A 16,320-nucleotide genomic window follows, 5' to 3' on the forward strand; every position below is an offset into this window, starting at 1 on the left:
TTTGATTTTGACATGGAAGTTTGTACAAGTTTGTTTGTCACAAGAATGTGTTTATAGTTGTGACAAAGTGGTGAATTGTTTCATGAATTGTGTGTTAGTAATCGAGAAAAACTAAGACAGCATTTAGGAAAATTTAAACAATTGGAAAATCTTTGGGATAAGCAATGTCCACTGATTATATAAAACTATACTGTCAGTACATCATAGTTAAATTAAATAGTTATATACATTTATTTCTGTTCAAAAGTGTGGAAATTAATTTTTCAAAATAAACTTCTAATAGGCCTATTCCTTATCCTGTGGCTCTCTCTAGTGGACAACATTAATATCACAGCTTTTAGCCTCAGGTTATGTTATCACATAGGCTTTGATAATAAAATAAACAGCATAAATAATTGAGTTTTTTTTTTCTTTGAGCACTCATTATAATGAACTTTTCAAGCAATATCACCTAAAAATAAATTGAAAATCATGTAGGCCTATTCAGTGACTAACATGGAGCATCCAAATATATTCACAGTTACAGTTTAAATAAAATAATACAATATAATAATATAGGCTAATGTTAATCAGAGCACATATGAACTTACTGGTAATAGTTAATACAACACGTCTCTAAAGAAAAAAATCATTCACTATACAGTAGACCTCATTTCTGAAAATTAGACAATTGTATGATCAGCAGATGTCTATTATTTCAGAGTTCAGGTTTTGTTTTTTGTTTTTGTTTTTTCATGTCATATAGCTGCTTATTACAAGAGCAGTTTGTTGTAGGCTACTCTACATGTTCATATTAAGAGCCTATATATTGATAAATGATTAATAAATGTTTATACATAGGCCTATTTGAAATTTTTTTGAAACTGGTCTACCCAGTTTGACACATTTTCATTTTCAAATGTTATGTCTATTAAAATAAGGCTGTAGCTCATATAGTAGCCTATTGTTCATGTGTTGATATCTACTGAAGCCTTATGATCACAGTCGTAGGGAGACAGCTGTGATCATAAGAAACAAACAAAATAAATAAATAAAAACCAAAAAAAAAAGTTAAAAATAGTGAGGGGATATTTTAATTATTTGTTCAAAAAACAATGTTTTCAGAGTCAATGTTGCAAAAATGAATTTGACCAACCTGACTCACCATCTCCTCATTGGATATGCCTTTAGAGAGAAATTCATCTTTAGGGATTACATAATGAAAGAGGTTTTGTTCTGATTTGAATTATTTCGTTTTAAAATAGTAATTTAAAGCATTTTATAGATATATTTATCATGTCTGTGAAGCGCTCCTGCTCAAGACCAAGACGACAGAAAGCGCATCCTGTTTGTTTTCCTTGCTTTACAAAAGCACAAGATTTTGTTGATATTGTGAGTGCACACAAATACAAGTAGACCCTCTGCAGTTCCGAATGATGCATACTCTTATTTTTTAGTTTCCACTGTTATTAAAAAAAATGCAAGTGATCGAGCTGGCGCCTTCATGTCCAGCAAAGCGCACTTTAGCTTCCACTCTCCGCGCAAACGATATGTGGATATGTGGGATATGTGCCTAACAGCGCTCATTTATCTAGGTTAAATGTTTAAATTAATACTGTGAAATGCATGAAGTGTTTTATGTCTGTTTATTTTAGGCAAGTCATGTTGGTTTGAGAAGGCTAAATTGATCAAACATAATGCTCAACTCACTGTCAGCCGCTGCCGTTCCTTTAAAAAACTAAAACTTGAATTTAACAAACATAAAATGTTCCAAACATATTTCTAAATTAACATTATAAAGAAACAAAAAGAAATAGGACCACTTTTCCATTAAAAAACAAAACTGAACTATTTTAATAGCTGTGTAATGGGGAAGAGAGAGGTACACTGTAAAAAAAAGTCTGTGACATTTACGGTTAAATACCGGCAGCTGTGGTTGCCAGAACTTCACCGTTAAAAATATGGTAGAAACATTTTAGGTTTTACAGACTTCGCTTAAATTCAAAATAAAAAACATATTTCATTAACTGATGTAATGTTAATAAACCAGCATATTGAAGTACTAATATCTGTTTTAAATCATTGAAATGCTGATAACCACCAAAAACAGGTGGTGATGAAAAAGTCACATGATGAATCAAAGCTCATCACAATACGCTCTTCCAAAAGCTGAGAAGGAAAATACTAATATATATACATAGAATGCACAGTGTCATTCACACAAACACTGAACACCATCATGGTAACACACATGATACTGAAATAATGCAATAAACATTAACAACATTAGATGTAAGATAAAACACTAATGTACACAACTGATAAGAAAAAACTAAGAAGAAACAGTTATTTCAACGAAAAATCATAAAATATGAAGTGTAATGCAGGGAATTCTGGGAGTGTCAATTTACAGTTTTTCACTGTAAATTATACAATGACCTTTTCTTTTTCACCTCCAAAAACCGTAATTTTAACAGTATTTTACTGTAAAATTAAATTAAATGTAATTACAGTTATTCACCGTATATAGTATGGAAACTTACTAATAACCAATTAACAGGTTTTTATTGTAGCCTTTTTACAGTCTTTTACTGTTAAAATCACAATAATTTTTACAGTGTATGCACATTACTAAGCACTGAAATATAAAACTTTTTTTTTTAAATAATAATTAAACACTGCGTCGTCAGAGTTGGTATGTGGCTTTATCAGACACTTGCACTTAACATTTTATGAAAATCAAGCTCAAATGGAGTTAGCAAGGTTTTTGACCAGCGAATGACGGAGATCTGCGTTTTGTCTGTCATTACAACGGCCGCATCTGAGGCAGCAAGTGCATCGCATCATACGCTTTCATCAACTTACAGGTTATGATATGTATTGTAGCTATATGGGCGCTTAGTTTTTCATGTCGTTTAATACACTTGGCCAAATTCTCATGATAGACGATGAAAGCGCTATATGCACAGGATACTTAAAACGTAGCCTACAAAAGTAGCCTATTGATTACAACTAGACGGCAAAAGCTTTTCTCCGCTCTTCAAACACACAAAAAACACGAGCCTTTATAGACATAGAGTTTTAGTGAAGAAAACGCTGTACTTATTCGAACATAATTTATTATTGACGTCTAACGTCTCATATCTTAAGTCTGACGCCTGAATGCTATGGGATTTTGGCCAGACGGCTGGCGAGCGTTAGTTCTCCTCTCAGTTTGCTTAGCAATCAGTAAAAAGTGCATATAGTACACCCCATATATCTCTTCATAATACAGTCTGAACACATCCACATCCGGGTAACACGACGCCTCACGCCTCGCCTCAGTGAGGGAGGAAGCGCCAATCACCGCACGGCATCTGACCTGAGATCAGCTCGCGCATCACAGACCAAACCGCCACTGACGGCCGCAGAACCGATCCCAGATCATTTTTTAACCGCAGAAAGCCACTCGACAGGGAGTTTGTTACAGGGCGTTTGAGTCACAGTCAGTGTTTAATTCGCTTATACACACATTCCGCTGACGTTTAGCCCAGCGCGCGAGCACACACACACACAGAACCAAAGCAGCCGCGGAAGACACAGTTACATCGCAGCACTGTAAGTATTCAACATTTCACACATTACAGAAACGTTCGCTTGGTATCAAATAAAACGTCGAATTGACGTTAACCCCAACATTGAGCTCACAGGCTACTTCTACGTGTCTTATTCATTTTGGTGTCGCACGAGAATAAGCTAAACCTACGCGCAATTTTCCGCATGTCGAGCTTGTTTTTGGTAACAGGACTGACAACCCGAGAGAGTGTATGTATGTGAGTGTTTGAGCCGCCAGCGTCTGAACGGTTTCATTGTTCCGTTCTGTCGTTCTGTTGGACTGTGGCGTTCTGTTCCACTTTTACATTGTAAGCAGCTCGCTCAGTGTCACGCTGTAATTCTGCTGCGGCTGTTTGTGTTGAATTGACTGAACGGGCCTGAAACGGACCACACTACTGCGAGCGAGGCCCGTTCACTCAGTTCAACATGCATTTCAGCACGATTCTACATAACACCATCTCTGTCAGATGGTTCCCTATAGTCCTGAAAGAGAGCTTTTAGAACTTCTGTCACACAAATCTGACGACTGATGTTAAAATGGCACACGTTTAACCTTACTTTTTGTAATGGAATAATGTGGAGTCCAAAGCTCTTTCCTTAAATCATTTTTAATAATAATAAAAACTATTACAACAAATCAAAATTAATTAATTATATAATTTATTGATTATCTGTTTATTAAGAGATATTCAATTCATTGTAAATTCATTTTCTTACTTTTAATAAAAACGATTTTATATTATGTTATATTAGAACTATTACATTTATTATACTTATTATATTTTTCTATGAATCTGGCAATTTTCTACTCTATTCCAGTGCAATAATATTGTTTTAATTACCAATAATATCACTGCCTTCATGTTGTATAGTAATTGTCTTGACAAATAGATGATTAAATGAATAATTGTATATTCTTTGGAGTAATTCTAACTGGTTTCTCATCAACATATGTAGTCTATGTGCTACAGAGAGATTTCATCATTTTGTTTTGTAGTTTTGCTGCACTGGGGTGTTGAAGGTGGTATTTACAGATAGTAAACAAAGGTGGAGCTTCTATTTTGTTCTGACGAGGACTATGAAATTCCCAACACTGTCACACAGCAAACAGAAGACCTGTTCACTCACTGCTAAATAAATGTGGTCATGTGACATTCCTCAGGGATGGGCCTTTTGATGGTTAAGGTGATATTGTGATAGTACATGTGGGTGAAATGAGGGTGGCATACATTGCTGGAGATAAGTTATGACTTTGTTATGACTGAGGTGAGTGAGGTCTTGGTTTTATTGCTGGCAGTGTTTGCATAGTGAATTACTGTAAGTTATTCCCAGTCTTTAAACACACCTAGATTGCAGAGTAGACGAAGACTGGTATGATTAGTAAATTCAAAACACTTTAGAATAGAGGTTGACCGGTAGTGGATTTCACCGATAGCTAGGTTGGACCACACTGGTCGATACCGATTAATCAACCGATAGTTTTTAAAATGGATACTGAACGAAAACTAAAATAGTGTTTTACTTTAAAAAAAAAAAAGAAAAAAAAGAAACAGGACTGAACCATACTTTACATAAATACAAATATTAATATTAAATATTAATTATATATTGATCATTAAAGTTAGTTCATTGTTCATTAATGTTACAGAAGCAACTTCAAATTTTAAAAATGAATTGGTAGATGTTGAAATGAACACTCTAATTTATGGCCATCTTTAAATATCTACACAAAGGCCATATCCTTGAAATTATATGGATATTGTATGTATACTCTCACACTTTAATTGCTTCTATTCTAGAAAACGTGATGATTATCTAATCAAAATAACAAAATATGGCAGTCGCACACTGGGCAAAAAGCCACAGGTATCAGGAATCACACACACCTCACACACACCTTGCTCTACTAATTCAACATCTAGTCATCAAATTAATTACATAGTAATGATATGAAAACGGGTCATTACTATGGATTTGGATTTTTACCGATAGTTCTGGCAATCAACTATCGGTGCCGATTAATCGGCAAAACCGATCATTCGGTCGACCTCTCGTGTTTTTGTTGGGGGATTTCAGAGGTTATCACGGCCAGACATAACTAGCTGCTTGTGCTTTCATTTCACAGTGTATATTTCTCTTTGAGAAGCGTTATATTCTTGATAACTCCAGGGATTATCGCATACTTGATAAAAGCAAATCATTGAATAAGTGTGATGTTTGCAGTGTATCTTTCAATAAGTTGCAGCCAATTAGAAAGTTTATATTAGCAAGTTTTGCACTGTAGATATGCGTCTTTATAGTATTATGCCATACCATGAATGCCACACTTTAAATGTCTGGATTTGTGGATTTAATGCTCAGTTCTTCAGGTGAAATAAACTGCTGCTCTTGTATAGCTGTATACTATCGCATAAGCCTCAAGCTGACATTCGTCTAATTCTAGTCTCTTAAAAACCAGTCTTGGCGTTCCCACAGACTGTGGCTTTTCAGAGAGAGGACTGATTTGATGTTTCTATAACAGTCTTTTAAATGGCACTTTTAGGGCCCTGCAGCATCGGTGGCGGCTCGAGTCTGGAGTCAAAAAGCTGTTTCGTCGGCCGTGGCTGAAGTTAATCTGGCAGATTTGCTAATGTGTTTTAGGTGGGATCAACGTCTGAGGAAATATGTGGAGACTCCCTAGTTTGAAGAGGTTTGCTAAGTGACTTTGCCTATTAAGTCGTGCAGTAGAGTGAAAGGATTAACCCAGTTTGCATAACAGTTAGCAGATTGTTTTCTTCTTCCGCACCCATTAATTTGCTTAAAATATTTGTTTATTCGTTTGGAATCTGAGGCATGTTTTTCTACCCCTTCAGTCAGGTTATTCTTGACATGTTCGGCATTTTTCTGAACCTGAAGGTGAGTTCGTATGTAGGATTCATGTTTTTGAATAGCTAAAAAATTAGTGGATCAAGATGCGACACTATGCCTTTGCTGCTCTATTCATTAAATACTACTACTTTTGAGTAAAAAAATCCCATGCTTTTTTGGACTTTGCACAATGCATTAATAAAGCATGGATTGTATTTTATCTCCATCTTGACTTTGAAAGTAGGAAAATGCATCAGCGAGTCAGTGGAATGTTTTTCACCATGTCTCGCCCATAATGGACTAGGCATGTAGCTTCTGAGTATTTGCCAAAGAACATGCCCTGAGAATAAAAAAAGGCCTGATTCGGCACACAAATGTTCCTAATCGTGTGTGTCTGAGATTGACACCAGTCTCTGATCGCACAAAGACCGTCAGAAATGCCTTCTCAGACTTCATGTCTGTCTGCAATCTGCATCTCTACATCTGCGTTTGCTTTCGGGAGTCTGTAGTTCATTGTTAGATCGTGCTCCCGGGAAGGAAGTTGGGAACAGCGATTAAGCAGAAACGTCTATTGCATCATTTGACTTTCCTGAAAACCACAGGCATGGCTAAGAGACTGTTCTGAGGAAAAGAAAGCGTGCCAGAGTCTGACGTCCTCCTCCCTCTTGTATTTACCATAAATGGAGTCAAACGCAGGCAGGTCAGTAATCAGATCACACTGAGCGGATCATCCGCAATAATGGACTATTGTTACTGTATGTGTTTTGTACTTGGCCTAATGGCTGTGAGACAGTCAGCCTTTGGATGTATGATCGCATTGGACTATGTACGTTTATCGTGTGTGTGTGTGTGTGTGTGATTGTAGCAAGTCCACAGTGATAAGTAGCAGTTTGTGCAAATAGATCATGATTTCAGCACCACTTTTTGTACTTTATAGTTGCATGTTAAAGGCCACCAGATGTTCAGTGAGGAACAGGAACAGTGAAGATGGTTATCATTGTCTGGAAGAGCAGCTCTGAAAAAGCTCCCATTATAAACCCAAAAAGAATGCAAGCAACCTTTGATCTGTACAGTATATGAATGCAGGAAATAGCAAGGCAGCTGCAAGCTAAAAATACCGCAAGTTACAATTATTCTGTAGGTTGAAAAGGTTGTTTTTGTGTAAAAATTTGGAGATCATGTACAGTCTCACTGTTTAATGCAGGATATACAGTTGTTTAATGTTGTGCAATTCAGAGAAAAGAAGTAACAGTGTTTTCTTCGTCTGTGCCCATTCATTTACCTGAAATATTTGTTACTTTGTTACTTTTTAGTAGCATGTAAATATTAATATTAAATATTAATTATATATTGATCATTAAAGTTAGTTCATTGTTCATTAATGTTACAGAAGCAACTTCAAATTTTAAAAATGAATTGGTAGATGTTGAAATGAACACTCTAATTTATGGCCATCTTTAAATATCTACACAAAGGCCATATCCTTGAAATTATATGGATATTGTATGTATACTCTCACACTTTAATTGTTTCTATTCTAGAAAACGTGATGATTATCTAATCAAAATAACAAAATATGGCAGTCGCACACTGGGCAAAAAGCGCAGTGCCGCGTTTGGGAGAACTCGCAGGTATCAGGGATCACACACACACACCAGACGCGTCACGTTCAGTTTATGCCGCGGTCTAAAACAGTTTATTTAATCACCAAACGGGCAAAAGTTCACATCAGGAATGATCAAACAAGCGGCATATATGAGTTTGAAGTTCGGTATTTAAAAAAAAAAAGAAAAAAGAGCAAAACTTGTGTGTGTTTTGGTCACATTGTTTTAACCATTTAAGGTGCTGCTAATGTTCGCGTCCTCTTAGCCTTGATAGCAAACATACTGCTGTTCTTTCTCCACTAGTGCAGCATCTAGTCAACAAATTAATTACTTAGTAATGATATGATAATAATCAATAGTAATAAATGTAAATTATATGAAAACATGCACCATAATATAATGTGTACACACCGTTTAGTTGATGTTTTAAATCCGCGCGTCTGAAGTGTCCCTCTCTGTGCAGTGGCACGTGTCAAAACAAACAGCACGTGGTGTCAGTGATTCGCCTCTCGAGGCCGCTCTCTTACTGTATAATGACAGCGGATCTTCTCAGCCACAACAGCAACGGACGCAACCCGAAAAACTGTCGGCATGGATTTTTGCCGATAGTTCCAGCAATCAACTATCAGTGCCGATTAATCGGCAAAAACGGTACATCGGTCAACCTCTACTTAGAATATTTATTTAAAAAAACAAACAAACAAAAAACATTTTATCAAACTAGAAATGCTTCATGTAACCATTAATTGTAAGGTGGTAATAATGTTAGATACAGTCGTGGTCAGAATTATTGGTAAATATGATCAAAGAAGGCTGTGAAAATCTGCATTAATCATTTTGATCTTTTATTTAAAAAAATTCACAAATATCTAACCTTTCATTGAACTAAAACAATTGAAAATGGGGGAGAATCTCATTATGAAATAAATGTTTTTCTCAAATACACGTTGGACACAATTATTGGCACCCCTAGAAATTCTAAAATATAAAATATCTGTGAAGTATATTCCCATTCATATTTACAATTTTGAGCATACCAGGGTGATTATGAACATGAAATTATCCAGCCATGGCTTCCTGTTTCACAGGAATATAAATAGGAGGGAAACAAAGGCCAAATTCCTTTAATCATCCATTACAATGAGAAAAACCAAAGAATATATTTCTGATGTGCAGCAAAAGATAATTGAGCTTCACAAATTAGAAAGTGACTTTAAAGAGTTTGAGTGGCTAAAGACTCTCCAAGGACCACAGCTGGAGAATTGTAGAAAATAGTTGAGTCTCAGGATCAGAAAACCTTTAAAAAAAAATTTAAACGGCACCTACACCACATATTGTTTGGGAGGGTTTCAAGAAAAAAAATTAAGAAAAGAAAATGCTCTCATCCAAAAACAGTCCCCAACATATTCTGTTGTCAGACACGACTGGAACTTCAAATGGGACTGGCTTCTATGGTCAGATGTAACTAAAAAATTAGCTTTTTAGCAACAAACACTCAAGATGGGTTTGATGCACACAGGGATAAAAAAGTACCCCATGTGTACAATGAAATATACTGCTGTATTTTTAATGTTGTGGGCCTATATTTCTGCTGGAGGTCCTGGACATCTTGTTTAGATACATGGCGTCTTTGATTCTATCAAATACCAACAGATAAAAAATCGAAAAGTGACTGACTCTGTTAGAAATCTTATAATGGCCATGTTTGGATCTTCCAACCGGACAATAATCCAAAAACAAACCTTAAAAACAACACAAAAATGGGTCACTGGGCACAAAACCAAGCTTCTGCTATGGGCATTCCAGTCCTCTGACCTGAACCCTATAGAAAATGAGTGGTGAACTGAAGAGGAGAAGCACCATCATGGAGCTGGGAATCTGAAGGGTCTGGAGAGATTCTTGATGAAGGAATTGTCTCTGATCTCTTGTCAGGTGCTCTCTAACCTCATCAGGCATTATAGGAGAAAACTCAGAGCTGTTATTATGCCAAAGGGAGGTTTCAAAAAGCATTGAATAAAAGGGTGCCATTAATTGTGTCCAATGTGTATTAGAGAAAAACATTTATCTCATAATGATATTTTCCCCCATTTTAAATTCTTATTCTCCTATGAAAGGTTAGATTTATGTGAATTTTAAAAATAAAAGATCTAAATGATTAACAATGCAGATTTTTTTTTCACAGCCTTCTTTGATCATATTTACAAAGGGTGCCAATAATTCTGACCACGACTGTAAGTTGAGTAAACGCAGCTCTAATATGAAGGGAATCTGATCAAAGAGCAGCTGCTGACAGGTGGAGTAACAGGAAATTTCCAACGGGAGCAGTGGACTTTAGGACTCTCTCTCTCTCTCACACACACACACACACACACACTGCTTAGGTTCTTAGATCACATGATTACCAGTCACAAGTCTCACTAGGTTCTCTTGGAAAAACATCGAATATTCCCCCTATTATGTGGTTTAACATTTCCTCTGACATTTCATTCTGATGTCAACCCTGTCAAAATGGCTTTGTTTACGAACAGATTTTATTTAATCAAATTGAGAATAATTGAATTTAAATAGTTATTTTAGGCTGGAACAAAATGAGTTATTTCAAGTGGAAGTAAAAAAAATATACAGTGGGTACGGAAAGTATTCAGATCCCCTTAAATTTTTCACTCTGTTATATTGCAGCCATTTGCTAAAATCATTTAAGTTAATTTTTTCCCTCATTAATGTACACACAGCACCCCATATTGACAGAAAAACACAGAATTGTTGACATTTTTGCAGATTTATTAAAAAAGAAAAAGATGCAACAAGTTTTTCACACCTGGATTTGGGGATCCTCTGCCATTCCTCCTTGCAGATCCTCTCCAGTTCTGTCAGGTTGGATGGTAAACGTTGGTGGACAGCCATTTTTAGGTCTCTCCAGAGATGCTCAATGGGGTTTAAGTCAGGGCTCTGGCTGGGCAATTAAGATTAAAATGAAAAAAGCTGGAAAATTATTACAATGGTGTATAAATAATAAAATAGCACAAATTTTAATGGAATGTTTGTGCTGTTATTTACTATTTTTTGTGACTTGACCACTTTTTTGAAAAATAATAATATTAATCGAATAATAGTCATCAAAAGTTTTACATAATTTTTGTTTTTAAAAGAAATTCATAAGTAGGCACTGTTTGTACTTGGCTGATTTCAGGCTTGTAAACACACTTTAGATCAAAAGGTTTTGAAGATCATTAGAAACATATATTCAGTCAAGTATGTATTTGTGCTGTGTTTGATCCATAGAATATTTCCCAGTTAAATATTCCAGGCAATTACCTCCTTTAAACTTGAGTAGCAGTTGGGCCTGTACCATGAAGCTGGATTAGCTGGTTAGCCAGGTAAGTTTCAGTTTAGTTATCACCAATCCTGGGTTTTAGGTACCATGTTAAGTGGCTTGGCTTTTAGCGGCGTTCATTGCCATAGTAACTTACACTCCACAGCTAACCTGCTCCAGGGCAGGTTTTGTTCTGGATAAGAGATCTCAAACTGAAATTGGACCAATCAGATGTGAGCAAAGTGACACATGTCTGATGCAAAAAAGTCACTCCCCCAGTTTCTCTTCCTCCAAATTAAAGGTCACTATATAGTAAAAAAAATATATATATATATATAAATTGTCTAGCTTTAATAATTACTTAGAATTATTTTATATGATTTATATATTATGATTAATCCATTACACACAAGCAATTTTAGTTGAACAATTATTATAAATAATTTATTTAAAATGAATATTAATATATTGAGATCATATGTAATATAAATAAGCAGTAGAATCAATAGATAACGCTTTAAAAATGACTGCACGAGTATTGCTATTTATCATCAACTATATAAACTAACTTCACAAGTTTCATTTGTGACTGCACAGATAGAGCAAGATAATTTATTTGATTTGTCCTCTTTCATGGACAATGTACATGCAAATTCACATGTAAATGCATTTAAATTCCTCATATTCTTCAATCTCTTAACCTTTCGCAAAAGAGTTTTGAATCTCGCTGGATCTCTTGCGAGAAGTGATTCACACTTACTCTGTGTTGCATAGGCATGTGATTGGCTCTTCACCACTGATGTCACATTCATGTTCACGCGCTCCACAAACTCTGGATCAAAGCCTGAGTTGACAAAGAAAGTTGATAATCAGCATCATGGTACCAACTAAGCCGGATAGGTTTGGTTTTGTGTACTCAACTAATCATGTAACTCTGAATTTGTTCAACTAACATCATGGTACAGATAGGCCTGTCACAATAATTAAATAACCACGATTATTTATTTGATCTAACTGCGGTTGTTTCAGACAACCACAATTATTGTGCTTTTTATACAGCACAAGGGGGAGTCATACACCAAAAGAAACAGAAGAGCACCAGTTTGGATTTCATGCACCGTATAGCCTATATCATCTGAAGCCATTCCATATCTTAATGTGAGGGACAGAATTATATTTACATTGTTAAATTTAAGTTGACAGAAATTGATCTTCCTTCTGCTTCAGCTGTCAGTTATTCTCCGCTCTAGGGATGCACCGATATGAAAATTTTGGCCGATACCGATAACCGATTACTCTTTATTTTTGAAAGCCGATAACCGATATGTTGGCCGATAAATCTATATCCAAATTGTTATATACTTTTTGAGAGCCTGATTACAAAAAAGGTCTCATCATTAAAAGCCACATCCCAAACACTTCAACATAAGCAGCCTAGTTTGAACGGTGTACGTTTTAAAAATATTTTTACTCTCCCATTACCAAATTTAGTCAAAGTCTTACAAATCCCAATCATAGTTATTAATGTTGTGCACTGCTGTTTGAGCTGCGTGCGCTGAGCTAAAGATGATCACCGGTAAACTGAAGCGCTCTTTTTAACTTAACCAAACGCATTCTATATGAGATAAATCAGATATACATCAAATAAACACAATATTACAACGTACAATTGCACAAAAGGCTGCAAACGATTATTTATCGGCTTTAAGATATCGGCCAAATTTTCTTATCAGGCCGATACCGATAACAGGAAAAATGGGCATTTATCGGCCGATACCGATATGGTGGCCGATATATCGTGCATCCCTACTCCGCTCAGCATTCAAATAGCATGTCACGTTCAGTTGTGACAGTCAGCACGGTACAACTCTCTCTCCAAGATGATATATTCCCATTATAATACTTGATGTGTAGATAAAGGTCTGGGGATTCGCATAAAATTACATCTTGCTGGGGTTCATTGCTCTCTCATTTCTCTTCTCTTTGTACCGTGTGGAGTGCAGCGCGCTGTGACTTATGCGCATCATTCTGCACCCTAGATGTGCTTAAGAGCTTTGTGCCGCACACAATTTAATTTTTCTCATGATTTCTATCTTATTTTCATGAATGTATTTTGTAAGAATACAAATAGTTAACAGAATAAACATGTTTCAATTGTATAATGTGCACCAGATATTATTTTTCAAGATATTGTTTTTTGCTACTAAATTAAACAGTCACCTAGTTTAATTTCATAGCTTATATATTTTTATTCAAATGTAGTTTTTCTCTGTAATGAGGAAGTGAGTATTTAGTGGATTGTTTAAAAAAAGAGTGACCATTAGTTCCACAAACACAGTATTGATATTCTGTAGTGGTGTAGAAAAAAAAATAGCACTGGTGTTGGATCGGTATTGGCCGATTCTTAGAATTTAGAATACTCTATGTAATCTTACACTGCAAAATAATAACTCAAAAAAGATTAAAAGATAATTATTTACTGAACCCTTGAATTAATCACAATTATATAATGAAAGCCATAAGAAACGGACAATTAATCGTGATAATCGGCAAAGCCCTAAAACAGACAATTAATCGCAATAACCGTGACTGTTTTTTAGACAATTAATCGTCAACCAAATTTCATAATCGTGACAGCCCTAGGTACAGGCCCGTCGTCTTTTGTCTCAGTTTTTTGCTGTCAGAATTGAAGAGGGCAATCAAAGCCATTGACCCGTAGGGCTGCACAATTAATCGAATTTCTAATCGCGATTACAATTACGGATGCCACAATTACGTAATCGTTCAAAACGGCAAGGAATCGTTCAAAGTCCACTTATGTTATTCTGCGTGCTTAAGATGTGTTTTTTCTTTCTACAGGTTATCTTAAGGGTTTTTCCATTGTTTTAATTTTATTTTTAGTATAACATTATAATGCCATGCATATTTTTACTTTTTGTATTTAAAGAAGAAACCAATCCAATGTATAGTTGACATTTGAGGCTTAATACTATAGAAAAGCAATAAAAGGTTTTCAGTTAGAGTGTTTTCAGCTTGTTTATTTTCATATAAAATATGGCATGCAGTTGCTTCAAAAAATTATATAAACATCATTCAGTGTAAATTATGATAATCATAATTAATCATTGCAATTACAATTTCAAGGGAATAATCAACAATTATGATTTTTGTCATAATCATGCAGCCCTATTGAACCGTGTCCTTTTCTTTTCTTTTTTAAATTTACACCAGGTTCTAAAGTCTACGGCCGCTACCATGCCACTATTTGGTAAACCTCACAAGAACCCCACAGAAATTGTGAAGACCCTGAAGGACAACCTCTCCATCCTGGTCAAGCAGGACAAGAAGACAGAGAAGGTATGAGTTTGAGAGCAGTCCCTGGGGGTATTACAAGTGAATTACACTTGCAGATAATACTTATTTCACTATTGAAATTATATCAGGTAACAGTGCAAACATGGTAACAATAAAAAAGAAAGTGTGCTGAGCACTTGGTGAGGAGAAAATGCCATCTTGCAGGCTGGTTCTGATTGCTTGCTTTTTAAAGGATGCAGCAGATTGCTGCAATCTGGTATACTTTACAGGGACTGTACAGCATCAGTCTATTACTTTAATAAGCTTAATTTGCTTCAAATGAGGCGTGTTTACACTGAAAGGAATGACAAGAGTTTAGCACAGTGCTGTTCCAGTGCATTTAGCGCCTACTTAAGATGGATTACGGGTGTTTTTACACTGAAATACATTGCACAAATGTGGCATGAAGGATTAGTGAATTTGTTTACCCCTCTGTGTTTACCTTGGTCCGACAATTTTTTTTTCTCCCTTCTTTTTCCACTCTTGTCCCAGAATTTTATTCAATTAAATTCCAGCATTAATCCCAGTTGTTCCAGAAACAATCAGTTGATTGCATAATGAATTTGGCTATTGAGTGATGATGCTCAAGTTTCATAGATCTCTCTACAGCTTTACCCTAAGACACATTATAGCTCTTTTCAGCCACAACATCAGTGTTGTCCTCTAAATCAGGCTGCTTTCCACTGCTGTTTTTTTCCAGTGTGTTTTTGCATTTTTCAATTGCTTTTTCAGAGACACAGGCCTGGCCCCAGGCAAATAAGTGTTTTAAACCAGTGCAGAAAATCAGATGGAGAATTTGATTCAGCAGTGGACATGAATAATCTTATACTATAGTAGAATGTGCTCAAAATGTGGATATGCATTTTGTATGACTTCAGTTGTGCTTCACCACACTTGTTTTTTGTTTTGTTTTTTTAAAGGGGTCATATGATGCGATTTAAATTTTTCCTTTCTCTTTGGAGTGTTACAAGCTCTTGGTGCATAGAGAAGATCTGTAAAGTTGCAAAGACTAAAGTCTCAAATCCAAAGAGATATTCTTTATAAAAGTTAAGAGTCAACCACGCCTAATTCTAACATGCCCCCACGTCTACGTCACGATGTGGGAAGATTTGCATAGCGTCGCCCAAATGTTCACGCAAAGAAAGAAGGTGTAACTTTTATTCTCGCTGTAGTATTGTTGCTGTCGTCATGGCGTGAAGATGCTGTGTGTTTCGTTGTGAAACGAAACTACTTTGTTTGGCCTTCCAAAAGAGGACGATGTCCGCTTCGTCATGCCTGGAGCTGATCCGTGCTGGTCGCTGAGGAAATACTTCAACTTCATGCTGTGGATCGCCGGATCGGCTTTCACTGTGGACGAAGTGGAGTCCAGCCCGGGGACGTCACATGTGGTTGCCGCAAGCCTGCTGGACGCTCCTTTGTCGAATCCGACGGCTGCGCTGTTCTCAAGCCCACCGGCCGCTGCTCACTCTAGCCCGCCGTGTGTGACGCTGTGTGTTTTGTTCCTTCCAAAAGAGGACACGACTAGAAATCAGAGGTTAAGTTGTATTTACAACACTATTCCAGAACAGTTCAACCCAAATATTCAGATGTGTGCAGCACATTTTATGGAGGACTGTTTCCTGATCCTGG

At 36.1% G+C, this 16,320-nt stretch overlaps 1 protein-coding gene across 1 annotated transcript in view; it reads left to right on the top strand.

The window, feature by feature from the left end:
• Nucleotides 1-3,280: 3,280 nt before the first annotated feature.
• Nucleotides 3,281-16,320, top strand: part of LOC107602998 (calcium-binding protein 39-like) — an 18,796-nt gene continuing 5,756 nt past the window's right edge. The window contains exons 1-2 of the mRNA XM_016295660.1: nucleotides 3,281-3,576; nucleotides 14,569-14,694. Coding sequence (XP_016151146.1) covers nucleotides 14,593-14,694 — 102 coding nt within the window. The 5' untranslated portion in view covers nucleotides 3,281-3,576; nucleotides 14,569-14,592. The remainder of the gene's footprint in view (nucleotides 3,577-14,568; nucleotides 14,695-16,320) is intronic.

This window comes from Sinocyclocheilus grahami, unplaced genomic scaffold, assembly GCF_001515645.1.
Source record: "Sinocyclocheilus grahami isolate Dianchi unplaced genomic scaffold, SAMN03320097.WGS_v1.1 scaffold339.1, whole genome shotgun sequence".
Lineage (NCBI taxonomy): Eukaryota > Metazoa > Chordata > Actinopteri > Cypriniformes > Cyprinidae > Sinocyclocheilus > Sinocyclocheilus grahami.